Source organism: Doryrhamphus excisus, linkage group LG8 (genome assembly GCF_037039965.1).
Source record: "Doryrhamphus excisus strain RoL-2023G ecotype Guam linkage group LG8, RoL_Dexc_Guam_v1.1, whole genome shotgun sequence".
NCBI lineage: Eukaryota > Metazoa > Chordata > Actinopteri > Syngnathiformes > Syngnathidae > Doryrhamphus > Doryrhamphus excisus.
In genome coordinates, this window is record NC_136364.1 from 22551522 (window position 1) to 22567776 (window position 16255).

The 16255-nt window shown below is 41.6% G+C and overlaps 2 protein-coding genes across 4 annotated transcripts; one reads left to right on the forward strand and one right to left on the reverse strand.

The window, feature by feature from the left end:
• Nucleotides 1–1026: 1026 nt before the first annotated feature.
• LOC131134208 (kelch repeat and BTB domain-containing protein 8) lies at nt 1027–7477 on the reverse strand. 3 transcript variants are annotated; one of them, XM_058079222.2, is made up of 6 exons: nt 7138–7477; nt 6970–7015; nt 6613–6766; nt 6418–6496; nt 5123–5350; nt 1027–5046 (listed from the first exon to the last, which is right to left on the reverse strand). In XM_058079222.2, exons 3-6 carry the CDS (start codon nt 6764–6766, stop codon nt 3552–3554), a joined length of 1956 nt encoding a protein of 651 aa, XP_057935205.1. In that variant the 5' UTR covers nt 6970–7015; nt 7138–7477; the 3' UTR covers nt 1027–3551. The 3 variants fall into 3 exon arrangements, with proteins under 3 accessions (XP_057935205.1, XP_057935206.1, XP_057935204.1); XM_058079223.2 differs by lacking the exon at nt 6970–7015; XM_058079221.2 differs by having other exon boundaries at nt 6970–7477.
• Nucleotides 7478–7909: 432 nt separating this feature from the next.
• On the forward strand, nt 7910–16116 carry sars2 (seryl-tRNA synthetase 2, mitochondrial). The gene is made up of 16 exons (XM_058079226.2): nt 7910–8207; nt 8282–8377; nt 8526–8555; nt 8626–8766; nt 8874–8928; nt 9026–9089; nt 10826–10931; nt 11143–11190; nt 11689–11797; nt 11875–11920; nt 11984–12071; nt 12166–12278; nt 12344–12437; nt 12521–12613; nt 12710–12775; nt 15149–16116. Exons 1-16 carry the CDS (start codon nt 7929–7931, stop codon nt 15287–15289), a joined length of 1569 nt encoding a protein of 522 aa, XP_057935209.2. The 5' UTR covers nt 7910–7928; the 3' UTR covers nt 15290–16116.
• Nucleotides 16117–16255: the final 139 nt, after the last annotated feature.

Below are 16255 nucleotides of genomic sequence, written 5' to 3' on the forward strand. Positions count from 1 at the left end.
GCATTTTCCTTGTGCTTTTTCTTAGTAGATAAAAGTAGAGCTGATGGAAAACGACTTGGCCTTGAGACGAAAGCAGAGCATCCAGGGCCTCCAAGTCATGAAGAGGTAGAGGCGCCAGCACCCACTTGCATCCTGATAGAACATCCGGTTAGTTAGAAGTTTTCAAAAAATACTTATTGTACTCCCAGAATCAATCCCCTACGACAAGTTGTGCATTCATTTCATTTGAACCGAGTGCAGTTCACAAACTTTATTGATGGTACAAAAGAGCTTTCTTTGTGGATGTATCTGGTGCAAAGAGCTTGTGTTAAGCAGATGTACCCATCAGCATAGAAGACTTGCACGTTTCATAAACACACATCAACCAGTATACACACAGAAAAACAAATGCATATACACGTTTCAATTCAAAATGGCATGACATCAATTAAGTCCATAGTTGAACCACACACATCACACTGCAAGTGTAAAGGTGAACAATTCCGGCCTAAATCTCCTATTAATAAAAATAGTAAAAGGGCATGGCTCTACCAGTCTGCTTAAAAAAAAAAAAAGTCTTTAAAACCTTTGCCTTACCAAAAGTAATGCTCAGTTTTGATTGACAGGTAACTAACCTAATGTTGTTGCAAGTAAATGTAAATATTGTAATTTAATTTGAGTTACTGTAACTGCTTTTTTAATGACTATCTACTCTATCATTTGGCTGGAAAGGACCAGAGAAAGTGGCATTTTAACATTTTTAAAAGGTTGTGTTAAATATATAAACAATCTTTTGCACCATTCTAACGAATCATAGTGAATCACATGATGGTGATTATTCTATGTTTCCATCTTCTACCACTTTTCCTATTCAGGTTCACAGTTGAGAGGGTGAAAAGCTGGGTACACCCTGGACTGGTGAGCAGTCAGTCACTTATGCTTTTTAAGCGTTGGGAGGAAACCAGAGGAACCCCATGCAAGCATGCGAGAACATGCAGACTCCATTCCTAGATGTTCTAGTAGAGGATTTCACTTTTAGTATATAGAGTGGTGAGAAAACGTGTTTACCCCCTTCCAGGTTTTTTTTTTTTTTTTTTTGCATGTCTGTCAATTTTAATATTAGTCAATGACAACACAACTACACACAAAATGCATGTTCCACCTTTTCTATGAAGAAAAAAAATTCAGACCTACAAGGCCCTGTGTGAAAAAATTATTAACATAACAGACTAATTGAGATCTGTCAGCATGGAAAAAGTTATCAAGCCATTTCTAAAGCTTTTGGACTGCAGCAAACCACATTGAGAGCCATTATCCACAAATGGCAAAAACATGGAACAGTGGTGAACCTTCTCAGGGGTGGATGGCCAACCAAAATTACTCCCAAGAGTGCAGAGACGACTCATCCAAGACATCACAAAAGACCCCACAACGCCCAAAGAACTGCAGGCCTCACTTGACTCAGTTAAGGTCAGTGTGCATGACTTCACAATAAGAAAGACGCTGGGTAAAAATGGCCTGTATTAGAGAGCTCCAAGACAAAAAAACACTGCTGGACAAAAAACATTAAGGATCATCTTAATTTTGCCAAACATCCAAGGATCCACAAAACCTTTGGAAAAATACTGAAAGGTTGAGCTTTTTGGAAGGTTTGTGTCCCACTGGCATGAAAGTAACACTGCACTTCAGAAAAAGAACATCATACCAACAGTAAAATACAGTGGTGGTAGTGTGATGGCCTGGGGCTGTGTTGCTGCTTCAGGACCTGGAAGACTTGCTGTCTAGATCTTCCAGAATTGGCACCTATTCCAGCTGGATTTCTTTGAATTTCATGCTTCCCGCAAAAACGGTCGGTTTTAATTTATTCCACTCACGGTCCGCCTCCAAGCACGCCCACTCCAGTGGTTGGTCACACTCCCAAATGCTCAGGGGAACTTCCAGTGTTCTGATAGCTGCAGAACCCAACTTCTGAAACTTTAACATTGTTTAACACAATGCAACATTCTAATTATAGGTCAAAAAAGTGGAAAAGTACAAAAAGTTTCATTTAAAAAACGCATTCTGTGTCTAGTTGTGTTGTCATTCATAAATGATTGATGTGAAACATTTGAGTGACAATCATGCAAAAAAGGGGCAAAGACTTTTTCCACACCACAGTATATGCCTGCATTGAAATTAATAGTTTTGTCAAAACGGTCTTACCACTTATGTTGACGTCTTTTGCTATTTTCACGTGCAATTACCATCTGAAGACTGTGGTCACAGTATGACTACTTTGAGGCTTAACAATATTTCACATTTCACCAATTGTGTTTCCAATCCTACTGCACCTATGTCCTGTAGCCAAAAACAACAAAAGCCTGGTGAAAAATAATGATGTGATTAGAAGTAACCAGTTTACATTCAAATGTCCTAAGCTTGAAAAATTCATAAACACACATTATGTCTCATTGTGTCTGGTATCTTCTTGAAGATTTCCAACAGATCAAACCTTTACGACCATATGAAGATTTTACACACATACTGAATTTTACTATGAAGGTTCCATTTAAGCAATGCAAGGCTTAACTGGTAGTAATCAAGCCAGCTAATGCGATTGATTAGTCTATTTGAACCAAATAACTACACTTGTTGGATAACGGCCGTGACATTGCCACACGGGGCCAGTTGCAGTTATTTATACTGTATTCAAATCCTATGCTTACCCTCTGTAATAAAACTAAATTTCAACACTCAAACCTGAAAAAATAAATTGCAAAAGAAATACTTCACATCATTCACCATCACGGGTCCTGTAATCCTGAATGAACCAGTTGGGACCATAAAATGTGGGCACAGTTTATATCATGGAGGACTGGAATAAATTAAGAACCATTAAAGCTGCCGTATGTCACCCGCTGAGGATTAGCCTATATATTTTTTTTTCCACCATCACTGGCTAAAATGTTATAGTGGTTTAAAAGACACACTGAACAAAAAAAGGCTAAATTTTTCACAATTAAACTCAATAAAAATGAGAGTAAACTGCTGTTTAGCCTAAATAAGATAAGCTATTCTTAAATGTATAACCCAACATTAGCTGCTTTGTTTGTCAAATCGCTATCATGAGTTGACGTGTTACATATAGCATAATTTACATAGTCAAAGCGGCGAGAGGGCAGGATTTGCAGTATATTTTAAAGTTATCACCCTACTATCTGTGACATACAGCAGCTTTAATACTTTGAAGTGTTGTTTGTTTGTACTGTATATAAAAACTTCAAACTCGTATTGCATGAATGAGTGTATCAACAGTACAGTCGAAAGTTTGCAACAAGCTATTCAAGTTTCTCAATGGCTCGCAACGAAATAGTAGAAGGTTCAAGTTTCTGTATGTCAACTAAACTAACAAAAGAAAAGCTTCTATCCAATGACTTCAGTGCTGAGAGCTACACGAGGTGATGGTACATTCAGGCGCATCGGAATAAATTCAGACCTCCATCTTGATCCATTGGAATAAACCTAACATGTTTCTGCATCTAAGGTGGAGTGGCGTTCCCAAAGTGAAGCTCATCTCGGTGGTTCCGTTCCCGCTACTCGTCCAGAACGCAGCTTTCTTTGGCTCTCCTCAGTCTGGACAGGATGTGTTTCTTGGGGAACTTGAGAGTGGTGCACCCAAACTGGCTGACCCCGCCCGTGTCTCCGGGGAGTTTCTCGCGTCTTTGCACCCAGCTGCGCCAGCCAGGTTTCCAGCAGTAGACGCTGTCATAAAATCGGGCGCCATTTTCCCCGCCTAAAACATAAATCCTCCGTTTCCACCGAGCCACGCCCCCGGCTGCGATCCGCCGCGGCAGGCCTGGGAAAACCACAGGGCTCGGAGCTCTGTCGCTGCCCCCGCCTGAACCCCCGCGCTGTTCTGCGGAGACAGTCACCCCTCCCCCGGTCACCTCCCGCTCCACGCCAAATGCCCTGCCTTCCCGGAAAAACAGCACCCGGCCAGTAGCATCTAGAGTCTCCAGATTAGTGTAGTTTCCGTCTAGGAACTTCGTGGTGTCCCTGATGTAACCCCCAATGGCACAGACCCCTCCTCGCACTGCTACACCTCCAGCAAGGCAGGTGGCGCCGGAGTCCAGAGCCACGCGAGTCCAGCAGTCTGTAAGGGTGTGATAGATAAGGACCCCGGAGTGGACCACGGCACGGTTTTGTTCCAGCGTGGTTCCGCCTAAAAGGTAGAGTCGCCCCCGTAGAGCTGCACAGGCAAACGCTCGCAAGGGGACTGGTAACCGAGGACCCGGCGCCCACTTGAGCGTCGCCAGCTCCAGCATCTCACTCGAGTCCAAAAGCGCCGATCGATTGCTGCCCCCTAAAGCGTAGAGCAAGTCGCCACAGCCCAGCAGGCCCAGCATGCACCGGGGCAGGCCCATGGACGGACGCTCCAGCCAGCGATTCAGAACGGTGTCGTATTCGTGCACAGCAGCAGACACCGAACCTGTCCCCAGAATCCCTCCAGCCACAAACAGTCTGTCGCCTACAGCCGTGCAGCCAGGACTCACCAGTGAGTCCAACGCCGCCAGCTTCTCCCACTTCCCGGTCCGCGGATCAAAGCAGTCCACGGTGTAGTCTCGGGCGACTAAATTCTCATCTTCTCTCGGCGACAGGTCCACGCACACGATTTTCTTCTCAAACATACCCTCCCTCGGACGCAGAGGCCCGCCGAGACCCTCACCAGCTGCAGCGGGACCCAGCTCCTGGTTCAGTCTCCGACTCTCCTCCTGGGACAGGAGCCCTGGACGCAGGTGGTGAAGCAGAGTTGGCATGTGGGCGTAACGGTCCAACGGCTTGTGCTCAGCCCATCGCCGAGCGGCATCGTAGACCTCCGCCTCAGAGTCCACCCCCAAGCGGTCAGAGCTCAGGAGGCTGCCTAGGGTGCCGTGATCCAGCAGGAGGAAGTCCTTATGACGGGACACCTGCGGAAAGTGTTGGGCCACCAGCCTGAGGGAGGCGCGCAGGAGCAGCTGGTCGTGGTGGGATCGAGCTAGCGAGTACATCCCCAGGCAGTTGTCCACCGAGAGGTGCTCAAACAGAAACCTGCGGAGGATTGGTCGAAGCAGGAAGAGAATATGAATATGCAAATGAATAAAAGTGGAACCACACGTGAGGTCACCTGGAGCACAGGTCCTGTAGAGGCATGACCTGAAGGCGATTGGCGGCCACAAATAGATCCTCAGCAGTTTCCAGAGAGAGCCCAGCCTCGCCGGTGTACACAAACTGGATGATGGTCTCCATGACAGATGGTGTCACTTCTTCCAGTCGGATCTCAGTGAGGCGAGACTCCACTAGAGGACTCGTGAACATGGCCCGGAAGTACGGGCTCACGGCTGCCAGCAGCACCCTAAACAGACGAGAAGGATGTCGGCTTGAGAAGTTGTCAAGTTATTCGTTGAATAAGGAGAACTCTCCTGTTGAAGCAGGGCCCGGAGTGCCTGCACCAGCGAGGGTGCGAATCCCAGACAGGCAAAATACCAAAATACACCTTGGACTGGTCAGCGGCCAATCACAGGGCGATCACACGTCACAAAGTCAGCTGGTGGTCTTCGGTTTACTGGGTTCCAGGTTACATTTCATCGCGGCCATAAATTATATGTAACAAACTAATCACTTGGTGGCACGGCAGTCGAGTGGTTAGCGTGCAGACCTCACAGCTAGGAAGCCCAGGGTTCAATTCCACCCTCGGCCATCTCTGTTTGGAGTTTGCATGTTCTCCCCGTGCATGTGTGTTTTTTTTTTCCAGGTACTCCGGTTTCCTCCCACATTCCAAAAACATGCTAGGTTAATTAGCCACTCCAAATTGTCCATAGGTATGAATGTGAGTGTGAATGGTTGTTTGTAATTATTTTAGAATTAATCTAATTTATTTTGGAATTAATCGAGTTACTTACAACAAAATAAATAATAACAAATAAAATGGAACATGAGGTACTGGGGGCTGCACGGCGGTCGAGTGGTTAGCGTGCAGACCTCTCACCTGGGGAGACCAGGGTTCAATTCCACCCTCGCCCCATCTCTGTTTGGAGTTTGCATGTTCTCCCCGTGCATGCGTGTTTTTTTTTCCAGGTACTCCGGTTTCCTCCCACATTCCAAAAACATGCTAGGTTAATTGTCCACTCCAAATTGTCCATAGGTATGAATGTGAGTGTGAATGGTTGTTTGTCTATATGTGCCCTGTGATTGGCTGGCCACCAGTCCAGGGTGTACCCCGCCTCCCGCCCAAAGACAGCTGGGACCAATAGCATGGCGCTATCATATTAAGCATGTTCAAGGATTTGCTCCTATGAAAGTGAAAGTAATAACTAAGCAGTGTAGTGTTTTTTTTTTTAATTATTGTTTCACAATTAAAATTTGTTAAAATATTAACATAAGTAAGAGAGCACAGGATAAGGCGATTAAAAAGAAGCATACCTGTGACACATGAACTTCTTCCCCTCAACAAGTAGCGTTACGTCACAAAGCTGCTGAGCATCCAGAAGCTGCTTCAAACCTGAGCACGGGACACAAAAGGGGGGTCAGATACAGATTTGGTCTCAATTCACACAAAATATACTTGACACAAGTATTGGACCTAAAAACAGGACTACTTTGCAACCACGGTCTCACCATGAGTGATGTAGTCCCCCAGCGGAGTGGTGCTGTCATCTGGGAAGTCCTCCTCTTCTGAGTCGCTGTCGGACAGAGGTTCTCCTCCTCCTCCGTCCCCGTCCTGCCATGGCTGGGGGCGCCATGTCACTGTGCCCCCACGCACGGCATTCATCTAAGGGCAATGGAACACACACAGGCTAGACTACATCACCATGGATCTTTCATCCAATTGTTTTGCTAGTCAAAGTTCATGGTAGCTTAGGAATACTGCACAGTGATGGTCTGTCAGATGTAAAACAATAAATCCTATTAACACTTTAAATGCACTAAAAGCTGTTGATGTCAAGTTAGTAGTTGGTTTGTCGCTAACACTACCTTTGCTCTTCTTCTTGTTTCCACTTTGAAGGCCGGTTGTGTCTCACTTCAACATAAATATTCAATGTGAAGCAGGTCGCAGAGAGAGGGGCTTGTTTGTACCCGAAAACTCGCTTATTTTGGGTTTTTTTTTTCTCACAATACTGCGTTGTCTTTCTTGGTGCCCACCTGCCGTGTTGTGGTGCTCCGGGCTCGGCCGACAGACTCGTTCGGGCCCGCGGTGAAGACGCGTTAGACTACACGCTGCTCATCCGGCCCCGTTCGCAACATCAGCAACGGACATAGCAAACATTAGCATTTCCGCTCCTGTTCATAACGCAAACTGCTTGATGTCACTCCGCCCGGACACGTGTTCCCGTGGACGAGGCTCAATGGCGGAACACTTTGGCTTTCATTGCACTGTGTGCCTAAAACACCATCTTGCGCCGAGTTGAGGTCCAGCCGGCCGCACTTGTCATGTCTCAACCAGATCACCGCAGTGCTTAGTTTCCCTTCACCTGATTGGCTGACCTTTAGCTCGTGACTACAGCTCCGTTTTTTCTCCGCTACCGTTAAATTATTAATATTCCTACTTTTGCCCTAAAATGTTTTAAAATATTATGTATATAACGTTGCAGTGCACGTCATAATTATTTTAAATATGTACAAAATACCAAAAGAATGTACATAGGAAACGTGCATGTATTAGATTATTTCTGCTTCCGGAGTCGTGCTGCCTTTCCGTACAACGTCCGTGTAGTTTCAAACAGAACGATTTTCACAAGAGCGGAAAATTACCTACGAAACGTCTTTTATTTCCGTAAATAGCTAATTATGTCATACTCTTTTAAGCACGTCATAGTTTACATAGTATATTTCAAAAAATGATAAATCTGCGTTGGTAAATGTGTAGTCGTAAGCACCCAATCTCTGTAAAGTCTCTGTAATTACAGCGCCCCGTGAACGCATCACGACACCATATGTCAAACATGGCGACGTGCTTATTTACAAGCGCTACAACGAAAAGGTTTTTTGTGTTGGCGCCAGTGATGCGCCATTACTCTACAAAGAAGACGATTTTAGTCGTTCCTCGTCGCTTTTGTCATAAATATCGGAGCAGTTTATATGAGCATGTCCGTGAAGGATATAGCGACAAGCCGGAACTGGACATGACAGGAGTGGTTGAAGACGCAGACAAAGTCATAGCTAATGTAGAAAATAGGAAGGGCGAGCTATGCGGCGAAGACGTCAGGCGAATTGTAAGTGTGGTTGTTGTTAAAAATGGACATTGATAGAATAATAATGACGTAAATGTGTGTCTCCCGTATTGCAGGCGTGTGTGTGGCAGCAACTCCAGGCAATAAGAGCAGAAATCTCAGAGCTGGAAGAGCAGAAGCAGCAAATCAGTGGAATAGTCAAAGCTTTAGTGGTCAGTAAAATTTGGGGTTGTTGCATTCTTATGAGATACGTTTATTTGAATTCATAAACTTAGGTTTCACAACCTCGCTTGCAACTTTGATTTTGATGTCAGTGATGTCAAACTGAATCATCCATTTGACAAAATCATCTCTTCTTAGGCAAAGCACACAAAGAAAGCCTTAACCAATGTAAGTCCAACTTTTGTATACTTGACTACATCATAGTATCAATTTGGAGCTCCTTCTCTTCATTCCACAGCTTCCAGAGTACAACCAGTCTCTGCTGAAAGGTCGAGACATCCGCAGTCGACTGAACCAACTGTATCCCCGAGAGACAGAGCTGGATGAGGAACACTATAGCCGAGCCCTCCGTCTGCCCAACACGTCGCACCCTGATGTTGTGAGAATTCACCCACTTGACAGATAACAGTACATGTGCATATATCATATGATGCAGTTTCAAATCGTCACTGCAATATTTACCGAAATTTCCAACTTCCTTCTCAGCCCATTGGAGATGAGAGCCAGGCGAGGGTGGTGGAGCTGGTTGGACAGAAACCAGGTTAGTATTGTAGACAGCTCTCAGGAACAAATGAAAAAAAAATATTTACTGTTTCCACATGAAGTATATGTGTTTAAAAGTCATCTCTTTGTTGAAGAATTTGACTTCCAGCCCAGAGGCCATGTTGAACTGGGGGAGGAGTTGGGTCTCATCAGACAGAGGTAACAATCACTCTTTAAAGGGGAACTGCACTTCAAAAAAAATTCATCAATCATTCACAATCCTTATGTGAAACATGAACACATAGTACTTTCTTTTTTTCTGTGCATTATAACACTAGAAATAGTTTATTTGAGCTAGCTTACAATGCTGTCATTGAGATACAACAATTTCGACTCTCTAAAACAGGGGTCTCAAACTCAATTTACCTGGAGGCCACTGGAGCTAGGGTCTGGGCAAGGCTGGGCCGCATCAGGTTTTACAAAAAACAAAAAAAACGCATTTATTAAAAACAGAAAAATATACAAACTTTTTCAGTGCTTTGGTTCTGATTTTCTACAAGAAAAGCTCTGATAAAACATTCCACTGTTCTCAAATATCTTAATTTTTATTTTTCTGCACAAAATAAGATGAAAAATAAACAAATCAAGAATAAAGAAAAACAATCAATCAGTAATAAATAAATAAATATAATAATAATAAAACGGCAAATACTAAAAACTTAAGAAAGCACATATAGTTGGTGGGTAGACAAATGATTTTTTTCAGATTAAAATGAACAAAGCATTATTAGAGCCCTGTAGACATGACAAAACACGACTATAGTCACATTTATACTCTTTTTATTTACAACATATTGCGCAACTGCAGGGTCTTGAGACACATGCTAACTCGCAAACTAGAGAGCTAGCGACCTAAACGGTAGCCTTCAAGTTATTTCCTTTCAACTTAAATAGCCAAAAACTTACCACTTCCACACGGATAGGGAGGATAACTATTAACAGTTATTTAACCTTTAACATGAACATGAATCAAACGTAATAATTTTTTCTGGGTACATGATACCATACAGCATCCATATCAAACTTGCGCGGGCCGCACTAACATTAAACTTTCATATCAAGGCGGGGGCCTTAAACTAGTGTTGGGCCGCGTGTTTGAGACCCCTGGTCTACTTGTCTACCCCTGCTCTAAAAGAACCTCATGGTCATGCATTAACATTAACACTGATGATAATATTCAATAGTTGCGGTATTTTGATGATTTAAAACATTACAGAAACATATTTTCACAGCAAATTGATACACGTACTTATACTTGTAGTTTTGTCAACAACAACAGAAGCGACAACACTTAGATGTCCGCTCTCATTGGAATGGCTGTATCTTCCAGCACAAGACGTGTACTCTGGTCCTCAGGTAAAAAAAAAAATGGTGACGGCAAATGAGGATCTTGTTGTAGCGATATTGAGAGCGAGCTATCCACTCTTCCATCTGTGAATGACGCTGAGGCTATATGTGGCTTGAATCATCAAAATACGACAAGATATTGCAACTATTAAATGTTATCAATGTATGTGTTAAAGCATGATCACAGCATGTCTATCAAACCATGCAACATTTTTTCTTATTCAAAATATGTGTATCCCAATGACAGCATGGTAAGCTAGCTCATATTTACCAGTTTTTGTGTAATAAAGCACAGAAAAGGGAAATAAATGTGGTCGTGTTTCACATAAGGATTTTGAATGATGGGCAAAATTCCCAAAGTAGTTGCTCCCACTTGAAAATCCACTACATTCAGAAAATCATTTTTAAGCTTTATTATAATTAACAGCAGGGCCTGTTGTTTTTGTAGATTAAAGATGTTTTCAACATAGAAATCCTTCCATTTTGAAAGAAAATTCCTTCAAATTCCACCCATCCATGTTTTAATGAAAACCTTTGCTCTCATGCAGAAACCTAGCTCACGTCTCAGGCCATAGGTCCTACTATCTGAGGGGAGTGGGGGCCAGACTTCAGACTGCGCTCCAGAACTTTGCACTTGATACACTGCAACGTCGTGTAAGCTGCATGAATCTTTTTTTTTATGGGGTGAAATAAATTTTTAGAATAATTCACATAAATGAAACCAAATAGTAGTGAGGTGTTTGATTGGCGTGTGTGTTGGTTTTCTCGAAAATGTCCGTCGGTGTGATTGGCTGCTGACCACTCCAGGGTGTCCCCAAATTTTGGGGATTTATAATATTTCATTTTTTTCTTTTTGCTACAATAGGGCTTTGTTCCCATGGTAGTACCTGACATGCTGAAGGGAGCAGTATTTGTGAGTACTATATTTTTTAACCTGTGTGCTAACCTATCTTTTGTCTTATTTTCAGCAAGTGGAAAAAAAACAATAACCGTCATGCCAGCCTCAGCCTTGCTGCACCGCTACAATCTAGTGAGATTTAATACAAGAGTTACACTAGATCTAAAATTCCTCCCTCAAGGCCACACTATAATGTGAGTCAGTGTATTATTGTGTAAAATGGATACTTTACTGCATCTGCTATCCAAATTACACACAAATTTAAAGTGATTTTTTTAATCGGCTAGATCAGATTTATGTGTTTTTAATAGTGGAAACTGAAGTTGTTTGTGTTTGAGTACACAACATGTACATGTATTTCACTCATGATGCTGTAAAATACTGCAAACTACTTAATGGGATGACTTTTCTGGCAGTATTATTATATTTTTTTCTGCTCATGCTAAAATGCTTCACCTGCCAATGCCCCACGCCCCGCCTCCTAATGTTTTGTTATGTTTCATGCTCCTCCAGGAGGGATGTGGCATGCAGCCCAATGCCCATCGCTCTCAGGTCTACTCACTGGACCCAGCTCGGTTCCCCAACTTAAGCCTGGCTGGCACTGGAGAGGTTGGAGTGGCAGGTCTGATGATCGTATGATAACTTGGAATAAAAAATGATTCTTCACGTTCTCATTGTGTGATACTTCTTTTCAACCAGGCTACTTCATGGATCACGCAGTTAACTTCAAGGAGCTACCTGTCAGGTAACTAGCATCTTACAGTTAGCAAAATGACTAGCTGATCTGCGGCGTCGCTTTCTGCGGCAGGACAGTGTGCAGTAGTACGTGCTACAGAGCAGAGACCGATACGGGACGAGAGACCTGGGGCCTCTATAGAGTCCATCACTTCAATAAGGTCAGTGTGGACCCCAGCACAGTACCAGATAGTACAGTAGGAATCCTTTTGTTACATCAATACTCCATTAAATGTGAATGAATTGTGCATCCAGGTGGAGATGTTTGGAGTGACAGCAGACGAAACAGGAGAGGAGAGCACTAAGCTCCTGGAGGAGTTTGTGTCTTTACAAAAAGAGATGTTCTCTGCATTGGAGCTGCACTACAGGTCTGAAACAATCATTTATCACATTTTTGTTTCATTTTTTTGTAATTTGGAAGTATTATTTCTAGAGTGCTGGACATGCCAACGCAGGAGTTGGGTCTTCCAGCTTACCGAAAATATGACATCGAAGCCTGGATGCCTGGAAGGGACAGTTATGGAGAGGTCAGTGTTGTTATATTGTTGCCTTCCATTCAGATGACGTGCAATGTGTGTTCTTGCAGTCATTCTTCTGTCTTGCACGCCAGATTTCCAGCGGCTCCAACTGTACCGACTACCAGAGCAGACGACTCAACATCCTGTACGAGAGAGAGGATGGCAGCCTGCAGTACGCCCACACGGTAAGACCAAAGAAGAGGCACACTGGTGTTTATTCCTGCTGTTGCTGTTTACAACGCATACATCAAACCCTCCAGGTGTGTTTATTATTTTTATAGGTGAATGCTACAGCATGTGCCATCCCCAGAACAATCATTGCCATCTTAGAGACTCACCAGACCAAGGTAAGCCAAGCTTTACTTTAGATTGCTTTCTGAAATTATGCTCATATAAGATATTTGTTATGAATCTGTAATTAGCAGTAAAAAGTTAGCAAAACAGATAATACTGACAATCCAATCAGAAAGTGGATGTGATTTTTTTTTTTAAAGTAAAAAAATATATACAAATTTTACTATATTAGGAAAGCAGGAAGTGAACAATTTTTTTTAAGTTAAAAAAATTATTAAACTATATTAGGAAAGCAGGAACTGAACGATTTTTTTTCAGTAAAAGAGTAAACATTTTTTTACTATGTTAGGAAAGCAGGAAGTGAGCAAAAAAAATAAATAAATAAAAAAAATAATTTAACTATATTAGGCCCGAAGACAGCTGGGATAGGCTCCAGCACCCCCCGCGACCCTTGTGAGGAAAAAGCGGTAGAAAATGAATGAATGAATGAGGAAAGTAGGAAGTGAACAATTTTTTTAAGTTAAAAAAATTATTAAACTATATTAGGAAAGCAGGAACTGAACGATTTTTTTTTTAGTAAAAAAGTAAATTTTTTTTACTATGTTAGGAAAGCAGGAAGTGAGCAAAAAATATTTTTTTTTTTTTTAATAATTAAACTATATTAGGCCCGAAGACAGCTGGGATAGGCTCCAGCACCCCCGCGACCCTCGTGAGGAAAAAGCGGTAGAAAATGAATGAATGAATGAGGAAAGTAGGAAGTGAACAATTTTTTTAAGTTAAAAAAATTATTAAACTATATTAGGAAAGCAGGAACTGAACGATTTTTTTTTCAGTAAAAAAGTAAATTTTTTTTTACTATGTTAGGAAAGCAGGAAGTGAGCAAAAAATAAAAAAAATTTTTTTAATAATTAAACTATATTAGGCCCGAAGACAGCTGGGATAGGCTCCAGCACCCCCGCGACCCTTGTGAGGAAAAAGCAGTAGAAAATGAATGAATGAATGAGGAAAGTAGGAAGTGAACAATTTTTTTAAGTTAAAAAAATTATTAAACTATATTAGGAAAGCAGGAACTGAACGATTTTTTTTTTCAGTAAAAAAGTAAATTTTTTTTTACTATGTTAGGAAAGCAGGAAGTGAGCAAAAAATAAAAAATTTTTTTTTTTAATAATTAAACTATATTAGGCCCGAAGACAGCTGGGATAGGCTCCAGCACCCCCCGCGACCCTTGTGAGGAAAAAGCGGTAGAAAATGAATGAATGAGGAAAGTAGGAACTGAACGATTTTTTTTTCAGTAAAAAAGTAAAAAATTTTTTACTATGTTAGGAAAGCAGGAAGTGAGCAAAAAATAAAAAAAATGTTTTTTTTAATAATTAAACTATATTAGGCCCGAAGACAGCTGGGATAGGCTCCAGCACCCCCGCGACCCTCGTGAGGAGAAAGCGGTAGAAAATGAATGAATGAATGAGGAAAGCAGAAAGTGAACAATTTTTTTAAGTTAAAAAAATTATTAAACTATATTAGGAAAGCAGGAACTGAACAATTTTTTTTCAGTAAAAAAGTAAAAATTTTTTTACTATGTTAGGAAAGCAGGAAGTGAGCAAAAAAAAAAAAATTTTTAAATAATTAAACTATATTAGGCCCGAAGACAGCTGGGATAGGCTCCAGCACCCCTCGCGACCCTTGTGAGGAAAAAGCGGTAGAAAATGAATGAATGAATGAGGAAAGTAGGAAGTGAACAATTTTTTTAAGTTAAAAAAATTATTAAACTATATTAGGAAAGCAGGAACTGAACGATTTTTTTTTCAGTAAAAAAGTAAATTTTTTTTACTATGTTAGGAAAGCAGGAAGTGAGCAAAAAATAAAAAAATGTTTTTTTTAATAATTAAACTATATTAGGCCCGAAGACAGCTGGGATAGGCTCCAGCACCCCCGCGACCCTCGTGAGGAAAAAGCGGTAGAAAATGAATGAATGAATGAGGAAAGCAGAAAGTGAACAATTTTTTTTAGTTAAAAAAATTATTAAACTATATTAGGAAAGCAGGAACTGAACTATTTTTTTTTTAGTAAAAAATAAATATAAATTAAACTATATTAGGAAAGCAGGAAGTGAACAAATGTTACAGTTACTGATGGAGGGGTAGGATTTAATAAGCTTTGCTTCTTCCTACTCCTTTTGGACATGTGGAACTGGGAACTGATTATGGGATGCACTCAATTGGAATCTGATGCATGTTCAAATGAAATTAAACCATTACCATTACCATTACATAGCGAACCTACTCTAACATAACGCCGTATGAATGTATCATAACCCATGTATAATCATTCTCTACAGTACTGCATGAGTATTGTTTAGGGAAATCACAGATATATCCTTCCATTGTTTCAGATAATACCTAATACATTTGTGTCTTTCTGTACCGCAGGAAGGATTTGTGCGAGTCCCTGCAGCCTTGCAACCATATTTGGGCCTTCAAGTCATTGACAGGCCATCGTACGCGCCACTGAAGTACATCGGTCCAAACCAACCCTATCGCCCACCCAGGCCCGCTCCCAAAATGAGGTGACGTCGATGTTGGGAACAACACATAAAATTATAGTGATTCCATTAACTCACACTTTTCCAAGACCAGGGTTTCTTGAGTCCTGCTTTGTCGGCAACTCTTAAAGCATCATGAATTTGTCGTTTGTCATCTATCCTTCTATCAGCAACTGTGATTGATCGTTACTGCATCATCATCATCAATCATTGATTACCCTTTAAGATGCATGGTAGGGTCTTTTTGGAGTTTTTGGGGCCTGACTAAAAGGAATCGTTTAATCAAAACGAGTCTTCTCCAACAGGGGTGTCATAGTCTTGCATTGGGGGCCAGGGGGCTGCTAGTGAAAGAAACCACTGCTATAACTTGTTGCCTCATGCAAAAAATCAAGGAAACATATTGGCAAAATCACTAATGTACAATTTTTATTTTTTGTAAAATATATGTTACATCTAATGATAAATTGGGGGGGGGTGCAGCTGCAGTTCAGGAACAGTGCATTTAGGGAGAATGATGAATGAGTGAGTTATGTCCATCAGATGTTAACAGATATGCATCCATATCTGCATTTTTACAGACACCCGTGCAAACGTTTAATGGCAAATTCTTGCTATACTGTACTGCAATTATTATGATGAATGTCAGACAGGAGTTACTGTTCTTAAACCCGAGAGCTGATCCACATTCAACATGATGAACATCTTGGATTAAACCCAATTATAAGTCAACCCTAAAAGGGGACCCCCATGGTGAGCCATAGAAACTATGTACTGTTATCATGCACTCAAAACATGAATAAATAAAGTTTGTGCGACTGCCACGATGTGCTCTTTCGCTCCTCCATTAGCATCATTGCACCGTTGCAGAAAACATGTCCACACTGTAAATCCCAATATACTACAACTAGTAATACTGTATGTATTTAATACTACTTGTATTTGACTTTTTGTTTATGATAGTTGGCTGCTGTGTACACCACAACCAGACCGGATG